Source organism: Heterodontus francisci, chromosome 20, assembly GCF_036365525.1.
Source record: "Heterodontus francisci isolate sHetFra1 chromosome 20, sHetFra1.hap1, whole genome shotgun sequence".
NCBI classification, from domain to species: domain Eukaryota; kingdom Metazoa; phylum Chordata; class Chondrichthyes; order Heterodontiformes; family Heterodontidae; genus Heterodontus; species Heterodontus francisci.
The window spans coordinates 38081955-38104948 of NC_090390.1; the positions used below are offsets into that span (position 1 = coordinate 38081955).

Sequence of the window (22994 nt, forward strand, 5' to 3'; positions counted from 1 at the left end):
CACCCGCAGACTGCGATGCATTTCGCTTTGTCTTGTTATATTTGTCATTCTTTCATGGGAACACCATTCCCTTTTCCATCCACGCGATGAAACCGAACCTTCAGCCCATCGACAGGGTACACAACCGGGACAGTTTGCATCTTGGGGTAGGCGGTGCTGGCCAGCTCCCAGCGCGCTTTGCTGGTCAGTTCAATCGCCAGGATTTTGAGGATCACTTGCGCCAGTTCTTTTCCTATACAACTCCGAACGCCACCTCCGAAAGGTAAATAATTGAATCTCCCCGCTTTGCTCTCGTCACGCTCAGGTCCAAACCGATCAGGATCGAAAGTCTCCGGGTTCAGATAGACGGCAGCCGTCTCTTGTGTGTCACGAATGCTGTATATAATATTCCAGCCTTTGGGAATCTGGCATCCCTGGGAATCAGACAAAGCAGCTTAGTTGCAACTGAGGGTTGAGTTATTTCATTTAAAATCAATAACTATAACTCAAAAACTTGAACCGTACATCCAAATAAACGCTAACATACGGTGACTTCTTGCTTTATTTGCAAATAGCATTTCATTACAATTCCTGCCCGGGTCCCTTTTAAGCTCCTAACCAGCAGTTATTGAGGACAGATGAAGACAGTTAACCTGTGAACGACAGACCTTTCAAAGCGTTTTACAGGTCAAAGGAAAACAAGGACACGTAGCTGAAGGTTTGGGGAAAGTGGAGTGGGCAACAGTACCGTTTTAAAAGCTGGGAAAGAGGTGGAGAGGTTGAGGCTATTGACCAGTCAGTTCTAGACTGCAGGCGCACAGCGGCTGAAAAAGTGCCCACTTATGGTGGTGTCATGCTAGGCTCCCACCTGCCAAGAATGAGGTACATGATTTTTGTCATGAACATTGATTTTAAACTGTTACTGGAGTGAAGAAAGGACTTGTTAAACAGATCAGCCGTGGCTGGAACGACGTTTGCATATTAAGAGACAGTGTTTGGAAGGACAAAGCAGCCATTCCCTGACACATTCAACCCACAATGGACTTTTGATCACCGGACGTTGAAGGTGGGGGAGCTCGCATTCCAGCTTGACTGCTAAGATGGCCAATACACAAACGGGACAAGGTCAAACCAGCTAGTCACATGACTAACCTGCTGGACAACCTGCGTTTTTTGAATTTGTACAAACAGTTTGTGCAAAAAGTCTTTTTGCTCCTGGACTGAGAAGATCTCTCCTGTCTGCTCCCATCACTCTTTCTCACAAGCCTCTGAATCCACTGAAGACACATGAACCCCAAGAGAAAAAAGTCTCCTAAAGTGAACAAGCTTTAAGAAGAATACTGAGCCCCAACAAAAAGTAAGATCTACCTACAATCAAGGACTCTACAGTGAGCTCAAAGAACTGTAACAACTCCTCTTCGGATATTGCCTCAAACCTTTCCACTTTATTTTTTCTGCTCTTTTCTGTCTCCATTTGCATGTGTGTATTGCATTTGCATGCTAGCGTGAGGCGCGGCCTGTATCCATAGGTGTTAACCAAATTAGAGTTTGAGTTTCATAAATTTTGACTTTTCTTCTTTAAACGTAAGAAAGCCTGTTTGTGCTGGTTTCTTCGCCTTGTAATTGGTAAGCAGTGAACAAGGATCCACCAAGGGGCAGCTAAAAACACGGTGTGTTTAAAATTAAACCCTGTTACAGTAAGACCAGGTGAAGGCTGAAAGGGAACCCTAGACCTCTTTCTCACCTGGTCATAACAGTAGGGTGCGGGAAGCAAGCATGGAAAAAGGAATGAGTCAGAGAGGTTAAGGGTATGTGTGTAATGATCAATGTTAGAGGAGATCACTAAGCAATAATTGGAGGGAGGCGTGGAAGAATCGGGAGGTCAATCAGTTGGGGCATGGGGAACCAGTGGAGCTTGCCAAGAAAAGGGGATTATGACTGCAGGACTGTGTGGAGGCAAGGATGAGGCCTATTGCATTCTGAATGAGTTGTAAATTGTGGAAGAGGGAAAGCCTTCAAGAAAAGTATTAGAGGAGAGGTCAAGCTTGAGGTGATGGATTATGGTTTCAGCAGGGCGGAGATCGATCATGTTTTCAAAATGACTGCTCAGTTGTGGGGATGGAGATTGAGTGTTTCCTCCAGCACTAGGTCAAGGGCAATCCCATTTATGTTTGATAATGATTATTTCTTAACCAATGTTCTTCCCTTATCTCTCTCTCCACTCCAGAAAACATTGACTCCTGCTAGAGTGCAGTTCAACAGTATGAAGCAACTTCTGGTACCTCACCAAAGTGACTATTCCACATATCAGTCTAGACAATGTCAAGCGTTTTGATCATATGGACCATTACTACCCAGCTCGATCTTGTTCTCACTCAATTTCCATATTTCCAGCAGAATGACTCCATTATGAACTAGGAATTGGCGCGTGGACTTCCATTTCCCAGTCCCCGTCCTTGAGATGCCTCGGCCAATTGGAGCACCCCTACAATTACTCTGGCTGAAAACAACTGATTCAGATCAGGTGGAAACGAACCTGAGGCATTCTGCATGACTTACTACAACTGGGCCATTATTGCAAGGTAGAGGGAATTAACTATTTTTATAAGAAAATGACAATAAATAATGCCGCGGGTGAGCTCTGCGTGTCTGGCGAATGGATTTTAAATATTGTACATGTAATCAGATGAAGATGTTGGGCATTTTGAAAGGACATTGTACCTACATGGGCAGATCCGACGTACCTAAGCCGAAATAGTTTGTGTGCAGGTTGGCAATGTCAAGCAGTGACTCGCAACTATGCACTAGAATACCACTTGAGTTTAAGATGTGGAGTTTACCAGATCAGAACATTGTCACTCTTTCCTTATTTGACCAGCTAGGACCACCTTACTCATTGGCTGAGCTTGACAGGTTAATAGAGATGAGTGGAAAGAATCCTATACCCCACTGACACATCTACATGCCCTGATCCCACTTAGAGTTAACAATTGCAAATGCTAGAAGATCTGAACAGGTCAGGCAACATCTGTGGAGATGGAAACAGGGTTAATGTTTCAGGTCGATGACCTTCCATTAGCACTCAGCATTTCCAGCACACGCAGTATTTTGCTTTTGTTTTAAGGAGTTAGATTTGTTGCTCAAACATCATTAGCATCCTGGAGGACTGTGGGCTACCTGACTCAATATCAGATTTGAGTCCATTACAGAAGGTCAACTCAATTCTAATTTACATGACCATGTGGGTCATCTTGGATCAATATCTACCCTGCTGCCTCACCATCATTCCCTGGATAGTCATCAGGAAACTGAAAAGAAGGGGTTAAATCCTTGCCAGACAGCAGGTACCTCCTGAGAGGCATCCTTCGCAATACGACTCGCCGGGGTTTCCGCGGTTCATTCGCCGAAATTGTGGTGGGCCAGCGCGAGAACCTATGGTGTGTATTTCTGAGTATTGTTTAAATAGCTGATAATGTCCCGAGGAATTTGTTGCGGTGTCTGCGTCCCCAAGAACCGGGTAGGGGATATTTCGCTATATTTATGACATGAGGCCAAATCTAGGGTCGCTATGATAGATTTTCGCCGGGATCCCTCTTTTTCTACACGTTGCGAGGAAATGCTCTGACAGTGGATTTGGATATTTATCAAGGTAAACTCTTAAAAATATAACATTCCTGTATTTTAACTGGCACGGCCACGCTTTCCGTTCATGTTCGGGGTTAAGATACCTCGAGCAGACTGACATGTTTAAACGTATTCTTCTTCAGCTCCTTGTTTTAGCTTCATTCACCTCCCTTTTCCCGTTTCAGTTCCACTGTTCGCCCCGCTCTGTCTCCCCCGCCCCAGTCCCAATGGACCGGAACCGCCTCTGATTCTTGCGGGGAGAGAGCTGGTGGTGGGGAAAGCGGATAAGGCTAAATAGGACTGAAATTAAAATAGTTGGCGACAGTAGTTGCAATTAAACTGAATGATACATTGCACACATTCGCTTGGTGTAGTTATTCTGGATTATTTGCGAACAAAAATGCTTTTAGAAGGACAGTTACATTTGGGGTAATTGGCAGGATGCAGATGGACGGTGAAGAGAATTGTTGTTAATTGGTGAATAGTTCTGACCTGGAATACACTGAAAGGGCGGTGGAGGTAGATTCAATAGAAACATTCAAAAGGGAATTGGATAAATACTCGAAAAGGCAACACTTGCGGGGCTATGGGGAGAGGGACTAATTGGACAGCTCTTTCAAAGAGCAGGCACAGGCACGATGGGCTGAATGGTCTCCTGTGCTGTACCATTCCGATTGGATCATTTCTGGCGGGATGGAAACTCTCCTTTCACTGCGTTGAGTGCTACTTACGTTCAGCTCAAAGGTTTGTAGCGCCGTCCTGTAGCCTCCCGAGACTGGGGGCAGTAGCCTCAGCACCTCCTTGACCACACAGTCGAGATAGCGCAGGCGGCTGAGTGTGTCCAGGCTCAGGTAGCGGTGACAATCGCAATCCCGGCACGTCTGACTCGTCTCATTCTCTCTCACTGTCTCCTCGGGGGACACGGCGTCCGGGAACTCTCTATCTCCGGTGACCAAGGACGCAAAGTACTCTTTACCCTGGATTGTACTGTCTTGGTTGATGCGGATTTGTCGGCACTCTTTATTCGGCACCAGTTTATCTGTGGAGGTAGCGGATTGAAGCCAGCCGTTGTCCCGGGTGGAATTCTCTTGAGTGAAAGACGGCTGGCACCCTTCAGCCCAAGTCTGTTTGTCTCGGTTTACCGTTCCGCGATCATCCTTGTTCTCAGTGTAGAGGAAGCGCGAACTGTCCTTGTGGGGAGCGTCTTTGTCCCGGGATGTAAGGAGACGATTGCATTGACAATCACGAATCATGCCGTGCTGTTCCAGCTCCTGCCTCATTTTCTCCAGGGCCTGAGCGTGCTGGAGGAGCAGGAGCACCAGGGAGGTGCTGGCACTCGCCGTGGTGGAGAAAGCAGCAAAGATCAACTCAACCGCAGATTCCTGGAGATATAAGAGAGAGGTGTTGAGATAAATGGCAGACTGTAAAAGAGATATCATTTCACCGCAGACACCTGATCAAACACAGAAACAATTCACTGGTTTCGTGCACAATCCATCTTTGAACCTTCCCACGTTTGGAATATTGCCCAAACCTTGACACAATACACAAATAAATCGGTACAAAGTAAAAGGAGATTCAATAGGTTCATTTAATCCCCTTTAAAACGTGCTTCTGTAATATAAATGTATTACTCTCAAATATTGAAATGCCTCCATATTAAGTAGTGTAGTTAGTGGCTGTTCATCAAGGACTTGTTTATTCCAATAGACTCAACAGCTCCAGAATGACGAAGTTATTTATTGAAGTCTGCCTTGTATGCCGTCCTTCGATTATTATTCCAAGCAGGACGCCGCAGTTAGAATGGTCAGCCAACGGAGGGAAGGCGGAGTTCCATACATGGTCATTCAGCTCACATGACACGCCAATATCCGTGAAATCTCGAACCATTAAGAGCTGACGGAGTTGTCACCGTTCCGATTCATCAACAGTTGATGATCTGTGGATCACTTGAGATTTTTTTTTAAAGTTCAGCAATAAAATAAAGTGCGTTTGGTTTTTATTTACCATAACCCTTTCACGCGGTGTCCCCACTGGTGCCGAATCTCTGTGTGTAGGCAACAGTGTACTTCTGCTTCTATAGGCAGAGGAGTTCTCCTTGTGTCTTGGCGAACCATTATTCTCCAAACAACATTATTAAAACAGATTATCTGGTCATTATCACCTTGCTGTTTTTGGGAACTTGCGGTGCATAAATTGGCTGCCACTCGTCTTACATTACAACAGAGACTACAGTTCAAAAAGTACTTGATTGGCTGTAAAATGCTTTGGGATGTTCTGTACAAATGCAGACCTTTTTCTATAGGACCCTGCATAGACATAGTCTCCGATCTTTCGAAAGGATCAATGCAGCACAAAACCCCATCACTCTGATACCAGATGTGTAATATTATTGGCAGACTCACCTCTAGCTTTGTTATTTAATCTCTCCAGCCCTACCTTCCCCTTTGTTCTCTTCCCCCACCCGCCTCCCCTTCACTTGCTTAAAACCTAATTCTTTTCTAACCTTTGCCAGTTCTGATGAAAGGTCACCAACCTGTTAACTTTGCTTCTCTCTCCACAGATGCTGCCAGATTTGCTGAGTGTTTCCAGCACTTTTTCTTTTTGTTTCACTTCTAGTCCTTCTCTGCCACCTTGCCTGTCTCTGTTTAATCGACCCAACTATGGCCAGCGTTTCTCTGGATGACTCTGTTAATTTTACACCCACTTCCTCCTCTCTACATCTAAATCAAGATTCACGGCAGTCTCCTACTGGAAATCATTCTTACCCAGTAACTCAAAACCATAGAACTTCCGGCTTCCTTCAGACTTGCCTGCCTGTAAAAATCTTCAGGCTTTTAAACCTGTGTCATCCAACCCAATCACTACTTCCTGATTTGTACTCACCCTTGTCCTTGGTTTTCAATTTATTTAAAATGTTAACTCCTTTGTTCCCTACCCTCATGTATTCCATTTTCACAACAAGCAAAATAAAGCTTGATTTATTCTTAGGTGCAGGCTTTATGAAGATAGTTTCAAGTGTGATGGGATCTTTAATGTTCCTTGTGCCTGGTGAGCTTTCCTTTCTCAGAGGTCGCTATCTTGAAAAGCCAGTTTTGATATTCCCACACACCTTTCATATAATATATACAAAGCATTAGAAATGACTGGGGATATTAGCGGTCAAAAGTTTGAGATGTTGGTATGAAATCCCACGGTCCACTATTTTGATACTAACTTGTTTATTTTAAAATTGTGACTGAAATAGTAAAAGAAAGAGTTACATTTATATAGCGCCTTTCATGACCTTAGGATGTCCCAAAGTGCTTTACAACCAATGAAGTACTATTGTAATGCAGGAAACACAGCAGCTAATTTACATGCAGTGAACGTCCACAAACAGCAATGTGATAATGACCAGTTAATCTGTTTTTGTGATGTTGATTGAGAGGTAACTCCCCTGGTCTTCTTTGAAATAGTGCCATGGGATCTTCTACATCCACCTGACAGGGCATGTGGGGCTTTGGTTTAATGTCTCATCTGAAAGCTGGCTTCTCTGACAGTGTAGCACTCCCTCAGTACTGCATAGGATATTAGCCTAGATTTTTATGTTCAAGTCCTGGAGTGGGACTTAATCCCACAACTTCTGATTCAGAGGCAAGAGTGCTACCAGCTGAGCCACAGCTAGTAGATGAAGAAGTGTCATACAATAGCATTAAACATCTACTCAACAGGAAATTTCAATTTATTGTGAGCAAAATCTTAACATTAGCGCAAATGCATATAGCAATGATGCACACCAGAGCATAAGGCCATAATCTCCATGGTAATTCAATACAATAGTAAATGTTGATGTTATCATTTCTGAATTGCACTTAACAGGCACTTTCAGGTAGCTTAATATACCATTACTACCCTGATTGCTATAGGGCACTGGAAACAGATGATATCAGTTTATCCTGGTTTTATCTAATTACAAAATCTTTGGTATGATTTATAATTTTAAAAAAAAAATACAATGCCATTCTTCATTCATAATTCATCAGGAACAAGATGCTGAAAATCATTTAATATAATGATGCTTTTCCTAACCCACCAGCTAAATGGTGGGCTGTGTACCACTTGTACTCAATCAACACCTAAAACTGATGTTTGGTTAATATACTGGTGACTATATTTGACCTTCCATAAAAATAAATGATTATGCTGTTCCTGAACAAACCACAGATGATAAAATGCTAAACCCTTGAAAGATGAAAGACAGCTTAATTTACATATTCAATTTGATGCCATTAAATAGGTTACACATCTATTACAATGAGTTTAGCTGAGCTACTCTAGACTGTGCTGAGGCTCATCTCAGCTTGGTAAGTTTTGAAGCTGTATACTATGTAAAACAAAAATTGAACTGGGTGGGAATTGCTTGTAGCAGAGAGGTATTCATAGGTGCTCTGGTTATAATTGGTCGGCTAGCTTGTTTAACTGTAGAATATTTTATTAATTATTACATTGAGTTCTGAGCATTCAAATCATCAATAAAAATTACTTACTTGTAACTGTACAACATTCATGTTATTACATGTAACTACTGGAAAATCCCTATTCTAAAGTCTTTATGTGCAGTTAATGTTGGAAAGTCCCTTACCTAGATTATAAAAAACTGAATGTAAGCTGATGACTGGCATGGGTGGCAGTCTGGCAGAAAGTTGTTGAAAATGTGGAGAGTGAACTGGCAGGCATGCAATAAAGTATCACTTAAAAAAGCCTTGAACCTCTATGATGCAGATCTGTTCTCACTTTGTAGAGTTCCTCAAATCAACCCTAAAACATATGTTCATTCAGAAGTGAAAGAAGGAAAGAACAAAGTGACATTTATATAGCACTTTTTACAACCTGAAGATGTTCCAAAGTGCTTCCTAGCCAATGAATGTCTTCTGAAGTGTAGCCACTATTATAATGTAGGGAAAAGTGGCAGTCAATTTGTGCACAGCAAGATCCCACAAATAGTAAAGAGAAAAGTGACCAGATAATCTGTGGATTATAGAGTGTTGGTTGAGGGATAAATCAACAGCTCTTTACAAGTATTGCCATCAGGTCTTTTAAGAGCCAGCTCATTTATATTGTAGGGAGATTTTATCCACAGGAAGGGAAAATTAAACAGCAGCAGAGAGAAACAAGGCTGTCACAAGTCTGAAATATTTCCCCATTCTCCCACCGTTGTCCTGTCCTCCCAATATTTTCTATTCCTCTCTTCTTCCCATTGGTTTTTTCCTCTCCTTGCTTGGAGGCATAGATACTTTGCTGCTATACAGTTCCATGGGGATCAATCACCTTCTGTTACATTCTCCAAGCGTCTGTTCATGTTTGAGCTTAGTGGTACGGCCAGGTGAGAAAGAGGTCTAGGGTTCCCTTTCAGCCTTCACCTGGTCTTACTATACCAGGGTTTAATTTTAAACACACGGTGTTTTTAGCTCCCCCTTGGTGAATTGTTGTTCACCGCTTTCCAATTATAATGCAAAGAAACCAGCACACACAAGCTTTCTTAGAATTAAAGAAGAAAGATTGAAATTTATTAAACTTAAACTCTAATTCAGTTAACGCCTATGGATACATGACACACCTATTCTAGCATGCATATGCAATACACACATGCAGATAGGGACAGAAAGAGCAGAAGAAAAATAAAGTAGAAAAAGTTTGAGGCAATCTCTGAAGAGGGTTTTCTGTTACTGTACTTCGAGCTTGCTGTAGAGTCCTTGATTGTAGGTAGATCTTGCTTTTCGTTGGGGCCCAGTATTCTTCTTGAACCTTGTTTACTGTAGGAGACTTTTCTCTCTTGGAGTTCATGTGTCTTCAGTGGGTTTTGGAGTTCCGTGAGAAAGAGATGGGAGCAGACAGGAGAGGTTGTGGCGAGCCAGCCAAGAGAGGTCTTTTCAATCCAGGAGCAAACAGCTTTCTGCAGGCTCTCAGTTCAAACTGTACAATTCAGAAAAAGAAAACCAGACTGCCAAGCAGGTTTGTCATGTGACTAACTGGTTTGACCATGTCTGCTTGTGGATTGTCTTGGAGCACGGGATAGTTCCTTTGTTCCAAGCACTGTCTGTTAATATGCAAAAATGTCTTTCTAGCCAGGGGCCTAGCAACTCCTTGTCACAGGCCTTCTCTTCTTCCCAGCAACAATGTGAAATTTAATGTCCATGTGGCGAAATTAATGTGCCTCATTCTTGGCAGGTGGGGGTCCTGCATGATATTAGACAGTCAGCAACAACAAACTATTCAACTGGGATGGGCACCTCATCTAAGCCTATATCTATTCTCTCTGATGATCACATAAAATATTTCCAGCAGGTTCATTTGATAGCAAATGAAACAGCAGGAACCCTGGCTAGTTTACAACTCTCTAACTGAAGGTCTTAAGGCCAGTTTTAACACCCCACTGTCCCTCACCAAGATTAGCTAACTCTATGCAAAGAGGAGATTGAATCTGAACACCTCTAGCCTCTATGGCTCAGGTAATCACTACCTTACCCCACAGTAAAGAAGCAAAACATGTGTTTTTCTGTAAAAGAATTTCCTAGTGATACAAAACAAGTGGAATACATTCTCCGTGCAATCCAAAATATGACATTGAAAATTAACAAGAAACATCAATAGTCAAAAAATACATGAAAGAAATCAGAAGAGAAAATGAACAGAATAAGGAGAAAAGTTAAGTTTACTAATATTCAGTTTTTTTCTAGAGGAAAATGCAATGTGATGACATATCTGTTGCCTGATATATTTTAAGGTCAATGGGATATTAACTACATCAGATATCCTGCCATTAGCTTTGAGATTAGGTTTACTTTCCTGAAATGATTTAACCAATAGGACCCAAATTATATGGTACAAGTATGAGCACATGATCTGCTTCCGTTTCATCATGCTGTACCAAAAAGCAGTATTTGTTAACACAAGAGGTGGAGAGACAGTGGTGTAGTGGTAATGTCACTAGACTAGGTGCAGAGCCCAGGTTAATGCTCTGCGGTCATGGGTTTGAATCCCATCATGGCAGGTGGTGAAATTCGGATTCAGTTAATAAATCTATAATTAAAAGCTATGAAACTATTGCCAATTGTAATAAAAACCCATTTGGTTTATCTGCTGTCCTCCTGTGACTCCAGATCCATAGCAATGTGGTTGACTCTTAAATGGCCTACGAAGCCACTCAGTTCAAGGGCAAATTGAATGGGCAATAAATGCTGGGCTTGCCAGTGACACCCATAATCCCATGAATGAATACAAAAAAGTATGGTCAAAATGCCATTTGACCCATCAAGGCCATATATTGCACAGACCATATACAATCTATCCTATCATGGTCTTTACTCCATCCATTCAATCTTCATGAACCTTAAAGTTAATGAAATAAATCCCCGGACTATTGATCGATAAATAGAAGTCAAAAATGCTGCCTCCAAATGCAACAGTTCTTTCCTTTCCCTTGCCTGGAAATAATACCATCAAAGAGGTTATCTCTGTACTATCCCTATGGACTCTACTCCTATTTTCAGTCAGATACTTATTCAACTTCTTTTTGAAGGAATTAAGTGATACAACTTCAACTGAAATCCACAAGTCTGAGAGAAAAGATTTTTCTTCTGATCTCTATTTCATTAGAAGTGGACCTGAATTTCTCCAAGACATCAACGTGCATCATTTTGTTATGACCGGTATCAATATGTCAAATTATTTGGCTGATTAAGTTGGATAGTGAAAATCCTATTATGCAGCCCATGTTAATTTAGGACTGATCCTTTTGCCACTGGTGGATAAATCACTGGTCTAACCTGAGTGCACAAAATAGGCGAGGATCACAGGGTCTGGATCAGAGACTCCTCTCAAATAATCAGACATGATAAAATATATGTGGAATAAATACAATCACGACAAAGATGTAGAATTGATAACAACTTGGCTATTATCTAATTATCAATGGGGAGTTAGTGTGTTGGCACCAACCCTGCATCTTCTTCCGTTCCTCCTCCTTGGAGAAGTCCTTTCTGAAACTACATGCCTTCTTCAATCTTACTGTCCCTGTGTCTATTTTATGCTAAATGAAGCCGTTTTTAGCCTAAGTGTTGGAAAACATTAGCTATTGTGGCTCTTTGTGTCTGTGAGAGAATACAAATACAATACTGCAATTTTAATAAAATAACAAAGCTGAAGAAACTTATAAAATTGTATTTGGTTCAGCTGATGCCATTTAATTATTTGCTCAAAGGAAATAAAAAGCTGATATCAGTAAAAGTGATTCATGAAGTTGTTTGATTGTTGTAAAAACTGGTTTGCTAACGTCCTTTACCTGGCCTATATTTGATTCCAGTCCCACTCCTTAACACGTAACTGCCCTCTGAAGTGGCCTAGCAAGCAGCTCAGTGATTCAAAAAGAACGCCCATCACCACCTTCTCAGGGCAACTAGGGGTGGACAATAAATGTCAGTCTTGCCACGAGTCCTACATCCTAAGAATAAATTAAAACAAGTATGCATACAGATTGCACTGATTTCACACTTGATTAAGGTATGAAACTATTACTTCCCAGAACCTGAACTTGATCAATTCATATTTCCTTTGTAAATAAAGTGCAGCAGCCTTGATATGGAGTTTCCATAAATTCTAAATAAATTTCGCTGTGTTCAGCAGTTGTCTCAAAAGAGCCCAGTTGGGCAAGTATTGGAACAACAGGACAGCCAAGGAAAATGTTCATCTTTGCAGTACTTTTCCACCCAATCAATATATTACTAGCCTCACCAAATCCAATCTATTTTGATAGTGGAAAGGATCTGTGGATTGAGCCAATTGTAAAAAAAAAATTAAGAATTCTGAAGTTTTCAAATATACAGATCCCTTGCCTGACCAATGAAAGAGGAATTAGAATTGAAGCCATTTTGTTCACCTATCATTAATTGCATTAAAATGAATTTTATATCCAAAGAATGTGTTGTGATTATTTGTACCAATTTAAGGAGGATAAACAATGGAGTAGTACAGTACTGGCATTTGGTATAATCATTCCATCAGAGTCAGGGTTGAGTTGTATTTCCACTGCAGGAGCCTCTAACACCAGAGCAAAGAGTAGTGGAGACAGCAAGCACCAACTTGTACCCATGTACAGAGTCTGCATTTTTAGTTTATGCTATTGTTCTTGGTGTTGACTTTAACAGAATAATTACCTTAATGCGATTAACATCTAAGATTGGTAGCTACAGAATTGCTTTGAGCGGAGCAGTCTCTCGTTTGCAGTAACTGGCTTTGAAGACAATTCTGACAGCTAAGAAAGAGCTCTATGAATTTCTATAATGCTTTGCTAGGTATCTCTTACTCTATCATGATCTGTGCAACTGCATGAGTTATTACATTTAAACTACCAAAACACATTGAGTAAACAGGAATATTGTCTTCTTTCAAGTTATATATTATTTTTTTATTCATAAGTATATATTAATGACTGATCAGTGAAGTGAATCTGCAGTCCTCTCTCTATTTTTGCTGCAGTTTCTGGGAAGATCCTAATGTTCAAATCCAACTTCACTCTATTGATTCATCAGTGGAATAAATTCCAATGAAACCATTATCAATAGTGAGCTGGAAACAAATAGTGCATTTACACTACAGTTTTAGTGTAGCTTTAGTTCCCACTTTGCACCAATACTAAAGGTACAGTATGAATGCAGAATCAGGGACCAACCTGACTACAGAGAGAAGCAGCATGGGGCAGAGGCAATCTCACACGCCTTGCATTTGACTGCATAGTGTGTAACTCCAGTTTCGTGCCAACCTGACTTTACATGCAGAAGAGTTCATTTAAATAGTAAATGCTGGAAATACTCAGCAGGTTTGGCAGCATTTGTGGAGTGAGAAAGAGTTAACATTTCAGTTCAATGATATTGCATCACAGATACTGCCTGAGTATTTCCAGCAATTTCTGTTTTCATTTCAGATTTCCAGCATACACAATATTTTGTTCATTTCATTTAAATACCATTTGGACACCATCATCTGCAGCATCACTTACAACATACAGAGCATTTTATAAGTCATAGAGTCATAGAGTTATACAGCACAGAAACAGGCCCTTTGGCCCATCGTGTCTGTGCTGGCCATCAAGCACCTAACTATTCTAATTCCAATTCTAATAATTAGCATTTTTTAATTAAAGGGAGTAACTAAGTAATCTAAAGGTAAGTCATGGCAGGAGAGCTCGCACCCATGATATGCTCCTCCTGCGCTATGTGGGAAATCAGGGACGCTTCTAGTGTCCCTGACGACCATGTGTGCAGGAAGTGTATCCATCTGCAGCTACTGGCTACCCGCATTACGGAGCTGGAGCTGCGGGTGGATTCACTGTAGAGCATCTGCGATGCTGCAACCATTGTGGATGGCACATTGAGCGAAGTGGTCACACCGCAGGCAAATGTTGCAAAGACAGAAAGGGAATGGGTAACCACCAGGCAGAGTAGAGGAAGGCAGGTAGTGCACAAGTCCCTTGTGACCATCCTGCTCTCTAACATATACCACTTTGGATATTGTTGGGAGAGATGGCTCAGGGGAAAGCAGCAATAGCCATGTTCCTGGCACCATGGGTGGCTCTGCTGCACAGGAGGGATGGAAGAAGAGTGGCAGGGCTATAGTGATAGGGAATTCAACCATAAGGTGGCCGCAAAAGAGAGTCCAGGCTGGTATATCGCCTCCCTGGTGCAAGGGTCAAGGATGTCTCTGAACAGCTGTAGGGCATTCTGAGGGGGGAGGGTGAGCAGCCAGTTGTCGTGGTATATTGGTACCAACAACATAGGTAAAAAAAGGGATCAAGTCCTACAAAGTGTGCAGAAGGAGGATCCATTTTATCAGAGTATTACAAAAATAAAGAGGGCTTAAGTTATAAAGTGCCCAGCAGGTCCCAGGGATCCTGAAACACTTCTCAAATCCAGTTTCTCAAGACTCTGGAGTTACACGCCATGTGTTGTCAAAAGAAAGGGGTGTAGCCGCCTCCCTGAGGACATCTCACAGTACTCCAATGTGGAGTCTGGTTTGGACTGATGCAAAAGTAGCAGTATAACTGCACCCCAAGGCAGAACATTTTTACATCGCCTGGTTCCTATCCACCTGGAACTCTTCCCTGCCTGGAACTCTTAATCATTCTTCTCGAGCATCAGTGCTGCACTCCCAGAATACATACACGTATAGATCTCTCTTAACAATTAAAAATTGAAATGTTTCAATCACTATAACCCCTTGGGCTTTTAAATTAAGATCAGATGTGTTTAAAAAGAGCCCAGAGGGTTCCAGCCTGAGTATCTTGCAAACTAGGGTTGACAATGCATTGGCTTTACATGTACTGTTAAACCCAGCAGTGTGAGATTGTCCCACCAGGGAGCTTCACATCAATTCACTCAGACCATAATCCAGATCAACACTATAAATTTAACATCACAGCAACATGGAAATCCCTTCACATTGGCACTATATTTGCTGTGTAAATGCTTCCTTAGATTCAGTAAAATCAAAATTATGTACAGTAGGAAAATAATTTGTTGGTTTATTCAAATCCCTCTCTGAGCTGGGATAACACCAAGAAACATTTCCAGTAATGGTGAGTATCAAATGTTGATTAGGTACCAATGATGACTGAATGAAGTCCTTTTGATTATTGTTGGTCTGTCTAGTTACTTGCAAGTAGTTTGAATGGGATTTCCTTTATTTTGCATCCCTCCCATCAAACTAAAACGCAGATGAAAAGTGGGTAAGATTAAAAAGAATTCTCCCAGAACAAATGAGGTGCAGGATCTTATCACAGGCACAATTTATAGTACCATTTTCATTTTTGCTATTTCCACACTATAGGAAGTCTAATTTAGAAGATAAATAAATACAAGTTCTTTTAATTCTTATTATCAATAAAAACAGCTAGTTGAAATGATTTTCAAGAAATTCCTGGAACCTCCCACTTACAATTTAGTAAGACCTAGAATGGGTTACATTTCTATAATGCCTGGCTAGATATATCTTACTCTATCATGATCTGTGCAACTACATGAGTTATTACATTTAAACTACCAAAACACATTGAATAAACAGCTACAACACTGGCAATGTGGAAAATTGCTTAGGTATGTCCTGTACACAAAAGGCAGGACAAGTTCAACCCGGCCAATTACTGCCCCATCAGTCTACTCTCAATCATCAGTAAAGTGATGGAAGGTGTCATCAACAGTGCTATAAAGCGGCACTTGTTTAGCAATAACCTGCTCAGTGATGCTCAGTGGGTTCCGTAAGGGCCACTCAGCTCCTGACCTCATTGCAGCCTTGGTTCAAACATGGACAAAACAGCTGAACTCAAGAGGTGAGGTGAGAGTGACTACCCTTGACATCACGCAGCATTTGACCGAGTATGGCATCAAGCAGCCCTAGCAAAACTGGAGTCAATGGGAATCAGGGGGAAAACTCTCAGCTGGTTGGAGTCGTACCTAGCTCAAAGGAGATGTTTGTGGTTGTTGAAGGTCAATCATCTCAGCTCCAGGACATCACTGCTGGAGTTCCTCAGGGTAGTGTCCTAGGCCCAAACATCTTCAGCTGCTTCATCAATGACATTCCTTCAATCATAAGGTCAGAAGTGGGGATGTTCACTGATGATTGCACAATGTTCCGCACCATTCATGACTCCTCAGGCACTGAAGCAGTCCATGTAGAAATGCAGCAAGACCAGGACAACATCCAGGCTTAGGTGGATAAGTGGCAAGTAACATTTGCGCCACACAAGTGCCAAGCAATGACCAACTCTAACAAGAGAGAATCTAACCATCTTCCCTTGACATTCAACGGCATTACCATCGCTGAATCCCCTACTATCAACATCCTAGGGGCTACCATTGGCCAGAAACTGAACTGGAGCAGCCATATAAATACCATGGCTACAAGAGCAGGTCAGAGGCGAGGAATCCTGAGGCGAGTAACTCACCTCCTGACTCCCCAAAGCCTGTCCACAATCTACAAGGCAAAAGTCAGGAGTGTGATGGAATACTCTGCACTTGCCTGGATGTGTGCAACTCCAACAACACAAGCAGCTCGACACTATCTAGGACAAAGCAGCCCACTGGATTGGCATCTCTCCACCACCAACGCACAGGGCAGCAGAGTGTACCATCTATAAGATGCACTGCAGCAATGCACCAAGGCTCCTTAGACAGCACCTTCCAAACCCACGACCTCTACCATCTAGAAGGACAAGGGAAGCAAATGCATGGGAACACCACCACCTACAAGTTCCCCTTCAAGCCACACACCATCCTGACTTGGAACAGTATCACCGTTCCTTTACTGTATCTGGGTCAAAATCCTGGAACTCCCTTCCTAACAGCACTGTGGGTATACCTACCCCACATGGACTGCAGCGGTTCAAGAAGGCAGCTCACCACCACCTTCTCAAGGGCAATTAGGGATGGGCAATAAATGCTGGCCTAGCCAGTCATGCCCACATCCCATGAATGAATAAAGAAAAATATTGTCATCTTCTGAGTCATATATTATTTTTCTATTCAGAAGTATATATCAATGACTGATCAGTGAAGTGAATCTGCAGTCCTCTCTCTATTTTTGCTGCAGTTTCTGGGAAGATCCTAATGTTCCCACTTTGCACCAATACTAAAGGTACAGTATGAATGCAGAATCAGGGACCAACCTGACTACAGAGAGAAGCAGCTTGGGGCAGAGGCAATCTCACACGCCTTGCATTTGACTGCATAGTGTGTAACTCCAGTTTCGTGCCAACCTGACTTTACATGCAGAAGAGTTCATTTAAATAGTAAATGCTGGAAATACTCAGGCAGTACCTGTGATGGAATATCATTGAACTGAAATGTTAACTCTTTCTCACTCCACAGATGCTGCCAAACCTGCTGAGTATTTCCAGCAATTTCTGTTTTCATTTCAGATTTCCAGCATACGGTATTTTGCTCATTTCATTTAAATAGCACTTGGACACCATCATCTGCATTAACTATATGACAAAGAGGAGCTGTGCCTATGCTATGAGCAGATGAGTTCCAGGCAGTTAATATAAAAAGGTTACGATCTTGCTGGAACCAACAGTGCAGCTGGTGTGGTCTGAAAATACACATTCACACTGTATTTCCAAACCCCATTCGCGGACTAAAGGTTTGAGTGATGACTCACAATGGAGAGAGGACATGCCTTTTGGAGCTATTAACCATAGTTTTACCATTATTGCCAGGAGGGACAGTCAATTGGAGAAAGGTTTCGGACATAATTAAATTTTTTTACAACGCTGCTGATTGGCCGTTGGAAGATCATGTTTACAGCCCAGTTCAAACACCCAATGCTGGGGGTGGGGGTCAACTGTTGGTGCCGGCAGATGGATTCGATTTAACGTGAGCCGTTAAGCATTGCCATGGAATGGGAACCATTTTGCTGCAACCCTAAAGGCAGTGTGTGAAGTTACCCCGAGACAGTTAGCGGCAGTGTATGTGTTCAGAAAATGCACAATCGCAAAAATCAGTCAGACCACTATTTCTATACACCTAGGTTTAAACCATCTGTCTTCGCGCTGCTCCCTACAGTTTGAACTTGCAGATCAGAGATTCAAATGTGTGTGAGTTAAGGTTCATAATTCTCTTTACTCTGAAAGCAATGAGGAGAATTTGACGATAATAAAAACAGATGGTGAAATTAGAAAGCAAGACTGCAAAGAGGATGGAAGATGAAAGGAATAAATGCATTGAGAGTCGGGATCCGATTACCTTCAATTCCTGGAGGCTCAGCTCCTTTCCGTTCTCCCTTGCACTATTCAGCATAAAATCCAATGCATCGGGGTAGGCACCTGGGCTGTTTTTCTGTAGTTTTTCTGTGATCGCTTTTTCCAGGTATTCGTGCAGTGCGTTACGTGCTCTGATGCCCTATTTAGAAAAAAAAGCTACACTTAGAATGGTCTCAGTTTGAGTTCACTTTATATTGAAAACTAATAGAGACCATACTGTCTGATAACTGGATTGAATGCGGCCGTCAGTCTCGGATTTAAAAAGAAGCTGCACCATTAGATAATTCTGGTTTGAATCTGATACTTTCCCTTTTGAGTTGCAGCATTCAAACAGAATGAGTGTTCTGTACAACAATCAACCTACTTGAGAGGAATGGTCTTTTTTCTGAAAAGCCAATGTTATTTAATATATAGTTGCGTGGACACAATTATACAAAAGTATAAAACTTTTGGAAAAGTTTAAATTCAAAGTTCTGCGTGAAGCTAAAAGCCCGAGTTCGGAAGGTTTGGAAACTTCCTACAATACAAAACAGAAAATACTGGCAACTTTAAGATTTATAAACACCAATACTTCTTGCTTTTCAGCTGAAGCGGCCCAAAACCTTCTTTAAAATGGAGCACATTACCTCTGCTGGAAAATAAAATAACGTCTGATAGGATCAGACTTCAGCCAACCTTGCTGGAGGTTGGAATGAAGCACAGATCCACGACTGGTCTGTGGGAGAGAGGAGTTGATTGTTAGGTTACAAGACTGATAGTCTGTGAAACACACAGCACTGAACAGGCCAATTGTCCAACTACTTCTACATGTCTATTGTTGAGTTTTACAGTAGGAAGAAAACATTAGAGATAAAAGTCTCAAGCTATTTTAGGTAAAGAGAGGAAAGGGGCGGGTGAAGAGACTGCACCGGGCAGGATATGGATGGCAAAGACGGGCTCGGACCTTACCTTCCGCAGACCGCTGAACGGGATGTCCAAAGGCAGCGAGAAGATATTTTCCATCAGCTGCTCGAAGATGCTGGAGAGACGGTCGAGTTGCTGATCCGCCGCTCGGAGACCGAGCAGGATCCGGATGGCGATGCAGAAAGTCAGCGCTTTGGTGGCAGGGTAGACGGCGACGGGCCCCGGCTCCCCGCACCATGCCCGGACCCGGCTGCGAACCAGCTGCTGGATGCCAGGAATGTAGCTGTCCAGAGCGGAGTGACTGAACACCCGGGCCAGCACCTACAATGAGAATTGGAACAGAGAAAGGCGGTTATTCATTCCTTGCCTTCCCCACACACAGACCTTTCCTGCTCACTGTCAAATGTTAAATGCTTTAAGATCAGCATGTTTCCAAATACATGAACCGCCCGCGCCACGTTCAACAGACTCAACATTTGCTTCGATTCTGTTAACTGAGGCTCCGCTATTTGGATGTTTAACCCTGCCCTGCGAACATCCCATAAACTCATTGCAATCTCCTGTTATCAAAAGAGATTCCCCTTCCCTCCCCAAGGAAGCAATGAATGGTTCGGTACTTACTCTCCTTCTCTGGCGGTGCAGCTCCCCGATGGAGTTGGCCAGTGTGTTGAAGCCCAGGAGGATCCTAGTGCTGTGGGGCCACTGAGCGCTCACCAGGCTGTGCTCTCCCAGCAGGATCTTCCGGATATTCTCCGCACCTGTCACTCGGATCACCGGCCTTCCCAAGAGGTGCGTTTTGAAGACGTTTCCATATTTTTCTCTCCTTGAAGCGTGGAAATTGGAACCCTGCCGAGAGAAGTAGTCACTGAGAACTGAGAGCTGGCTCCATGTCCAGCGTTAGGGGCACAGTCTGAATCCCAGCTACTAATGTCATGTCAAAGTACTCGAGATTAGAGCAGTAATGCAGCCAGTCTCCCTCTTCCCCTCCCACCCATACCCTGGTGGGTAATAGATCTGATATTGATCATGTTCGCCAACCCCTGTTTAATTAACGTGTCTAAATAGCGAGACCATTTTCTGGGGCACACCAGAGTGTGGAATTAGCTGGAATTTCTGCTAGGTGAGATGCGCCTTTTTTTCCAATATCAAACCGAGTGTTTTCACCTTTCCGGGGGTGGGGGAGGGGAGGGGGTGCTCTGCTTTCCACAACATTGAAACAAAGCTGGATTATGGCAGTTTCCCGTGCAGATATTATACTTTCAGTACTCGTTACTGCTCTCTAAGCATTCCCTGCTCTGTTTGTATAATTAAGTATTCTTGTGTGAATACTCTCCAATCAATATTTTCCTTTTACTATAAAACAAGTGGTTATAATCTGATAACACAGTCCGGATCTTTAGCGGATTTATGAGGATGTTTTGCTTTCTCGAGCCACGTTCAATACCAAACATTGTAACATGGCGAAGTATTTCCTTCCGCGCGTCGTTTACGAAAAATTAAAAAACAAACGCATTTAAAACAAGGGCTTGTGTGACCGCGCAGAGAGCTCAGATTGTGACAGTAACGTGTGGAAACATCCTGCCAACTAAAGGCCCCCTCGATGTGAAAAATATAAAAGGGGCCTGGGGTATAAAGGCCACCTAAAAAAAAAGGCACAACTCGACTTTACTGGGAGCAGCTACTGTGTCCCCCACCTGTCTGAGGAACATATAAATCAGAGAGTCAACTAATAGGTGAGCACACTGCCTTGCTGGGGCGCCTCCCGTTTTATCAGAATAAATACAAACTCGTTGGCAAAAAAACACTGATTATTTCAGGTCGCTCCATTTGCAGTCGCAAAATAGAATAGCCAGGTTATTCGCCAGGTTATTCCCAGGAGAGAGAAAATAATCAACTAGCGTGACACATTGCCTCCCGGTATAAATGTTTAACTTGCAGTATGACACTGCTGACTTCCAACAGCTGTCTTCTGCTCTGTACCTGCACCATCCAGTGCAGCGTCTCTCCTAGCAGTGGCCAGCCCATTGAGCCCTTGGGAAGCGGCAGCTTGTTGCCCCTGTCTCTGGTCACATTCCAGCCGAGGGTCCACAGTTGTCGGGATACGGCGAGCAGGAGCAGCAGCGAGAGCAGAGAGGTGAGAGCAGTAGCCAGCGCCGACAGGTAGTAAACCTCGAGCAGGAACATGGCCAGCAGCCGGCTGCTGGATTTCCAGAGCCCAGCGCTATCTTTTCACACAGTAGAGAATTCCCTGCTTTTTAAAAAAAATAAATATCTCCGCCGTGAATTTAGTCTCGATAAGAGTTCTTTTAAAGCAGACTGGGACACAGTTTTCTCCCCGAATATCTGGGCAATACCGTGACAAGCAATGAGATGCCCAAAACCCTCAGTTCGGTGAGTCTCCGCGCGGGTCCTACACACAAAAAGAAAAACAGAAACAATTCAACCCCCTCATAGATCGTTAAAGTATGAATTACAATAGAGGGGATTTAAAACGATTGCTTATTAAAATTTGTTCAGTAAATCTAAAACTAAAATCGTTTGAAATGCTTTAAATGTCTTTTAATCGTTATAATTTTTTAAACAAAAATTCACTGGCTTTTCACCGTAATTGGGACAATTTGGTAGAAGTGAAATTCCGTTTTATAAGCGGATAAATGTGTTCCTGCTGCAATCGCGGTTCACTTTTTGAAATTTTCCAATTTCATTCGGGTTACGCGTTCTCCGAGCCACTCTCAACCTGCTATGTGTAGTCTGCTTGTTTTCTATCCTATAGCATTTACACAAACAATTTCCTTGAGCTTTGAATGCAAAATATTGAAACATGAAACTGAAGTGTGGCGAACCACACATATCCCCGTTCAATGCTTCCTCGATAACGTGGCAATTCTCCTTCCATTTCCACATCAATGCAGTTTCATTGGTTTGGCCATTAAACTACCTGCTACTTTAAAGGTTACATTTTACTGTTGCAAATCATCCCGGTTGTGTCATTGTGAGAAAAGATAAAATATGGAAGTAATGTTAACTATTAGCCCCGCCAACTAATGACAGCGTGTCATCCCGAACCTAACTCATTATTGCAGATTCAGCGCACAGAACGAACAGCCGCTCCAAAAACTAAAGACGACTGAAACAGAACAATCCCCAAATGTACAATTAGAGAATTAGACTAGAACTGAATGTGACAAAACATTGATGCAGAACATTCCTTGTTAAACAGAGATGTTTCAATGTGGTTGAAACGGTTAATTTCAAAGTACACCAATACCAGACTGATCACTAATTTGATCAATTCCAATGTTTTGGCCTTGAATTCTGAAAATATGCTATTGATTGGAGTCAGTAACTTCAGCGGGCACCATGAACCGCCGGCTGTATTCCCTATCTGAGCAGTAGTGCCACAATGCTAGACAGGTCCTTGCTGCAACTCCAGCAATAAAGCGTGAAAGTTTACAGATCTTATTCACGTGTGTCAGTGAAACACTCAGTCAAATAATATTCGCCAACGAGAGAAACCGTCAAAACTTACACTGGTGCTAGACGTGCTATTTAAGCGCTCGGATGAGTCAGTTCCGTTTTATCAGATGGCAGAGCAGTTTTCGTTCAAAATTCCACCCTAAACGTGCTCCCGATGTGTATCGGTGCGTTTTTGTGTACAGCGTTTTTATAGATATTCAGTAACCAGACCATCCACCTC

General features: G+C 42.5%; 1 protein-coding gene across 1 annotated transcript; it reads right to left on the bottom strand.

The window, feature by feature from the left end:
• Window positions 1–44: 44 nt before the first annotated feature.
• On the bottom strand, window positions 45–21481 carry LOC137380868 (cytochrome P450 26C1-like). The gene is made up of 7 exons (XM_068053277.1): window positions 21278–21481; window positions 19919–20143; window positions 19343–19618; window positions 18378–18533; window positions 4592–4985; window positions 4335–4546; window positions 45–413 (listed from the first exon to the last, which is right to left on the bottom strand). Exons 1-7 carry the CDS (start codon window positions 21479–21481, stop codon window positions 45–47), a joined length of 1836 nt encoding a protein of 611 aa, XP_067909378.1.
• Between the last annotated feature and the right edge of the window lie 1513 nt (window positions 21482–22994).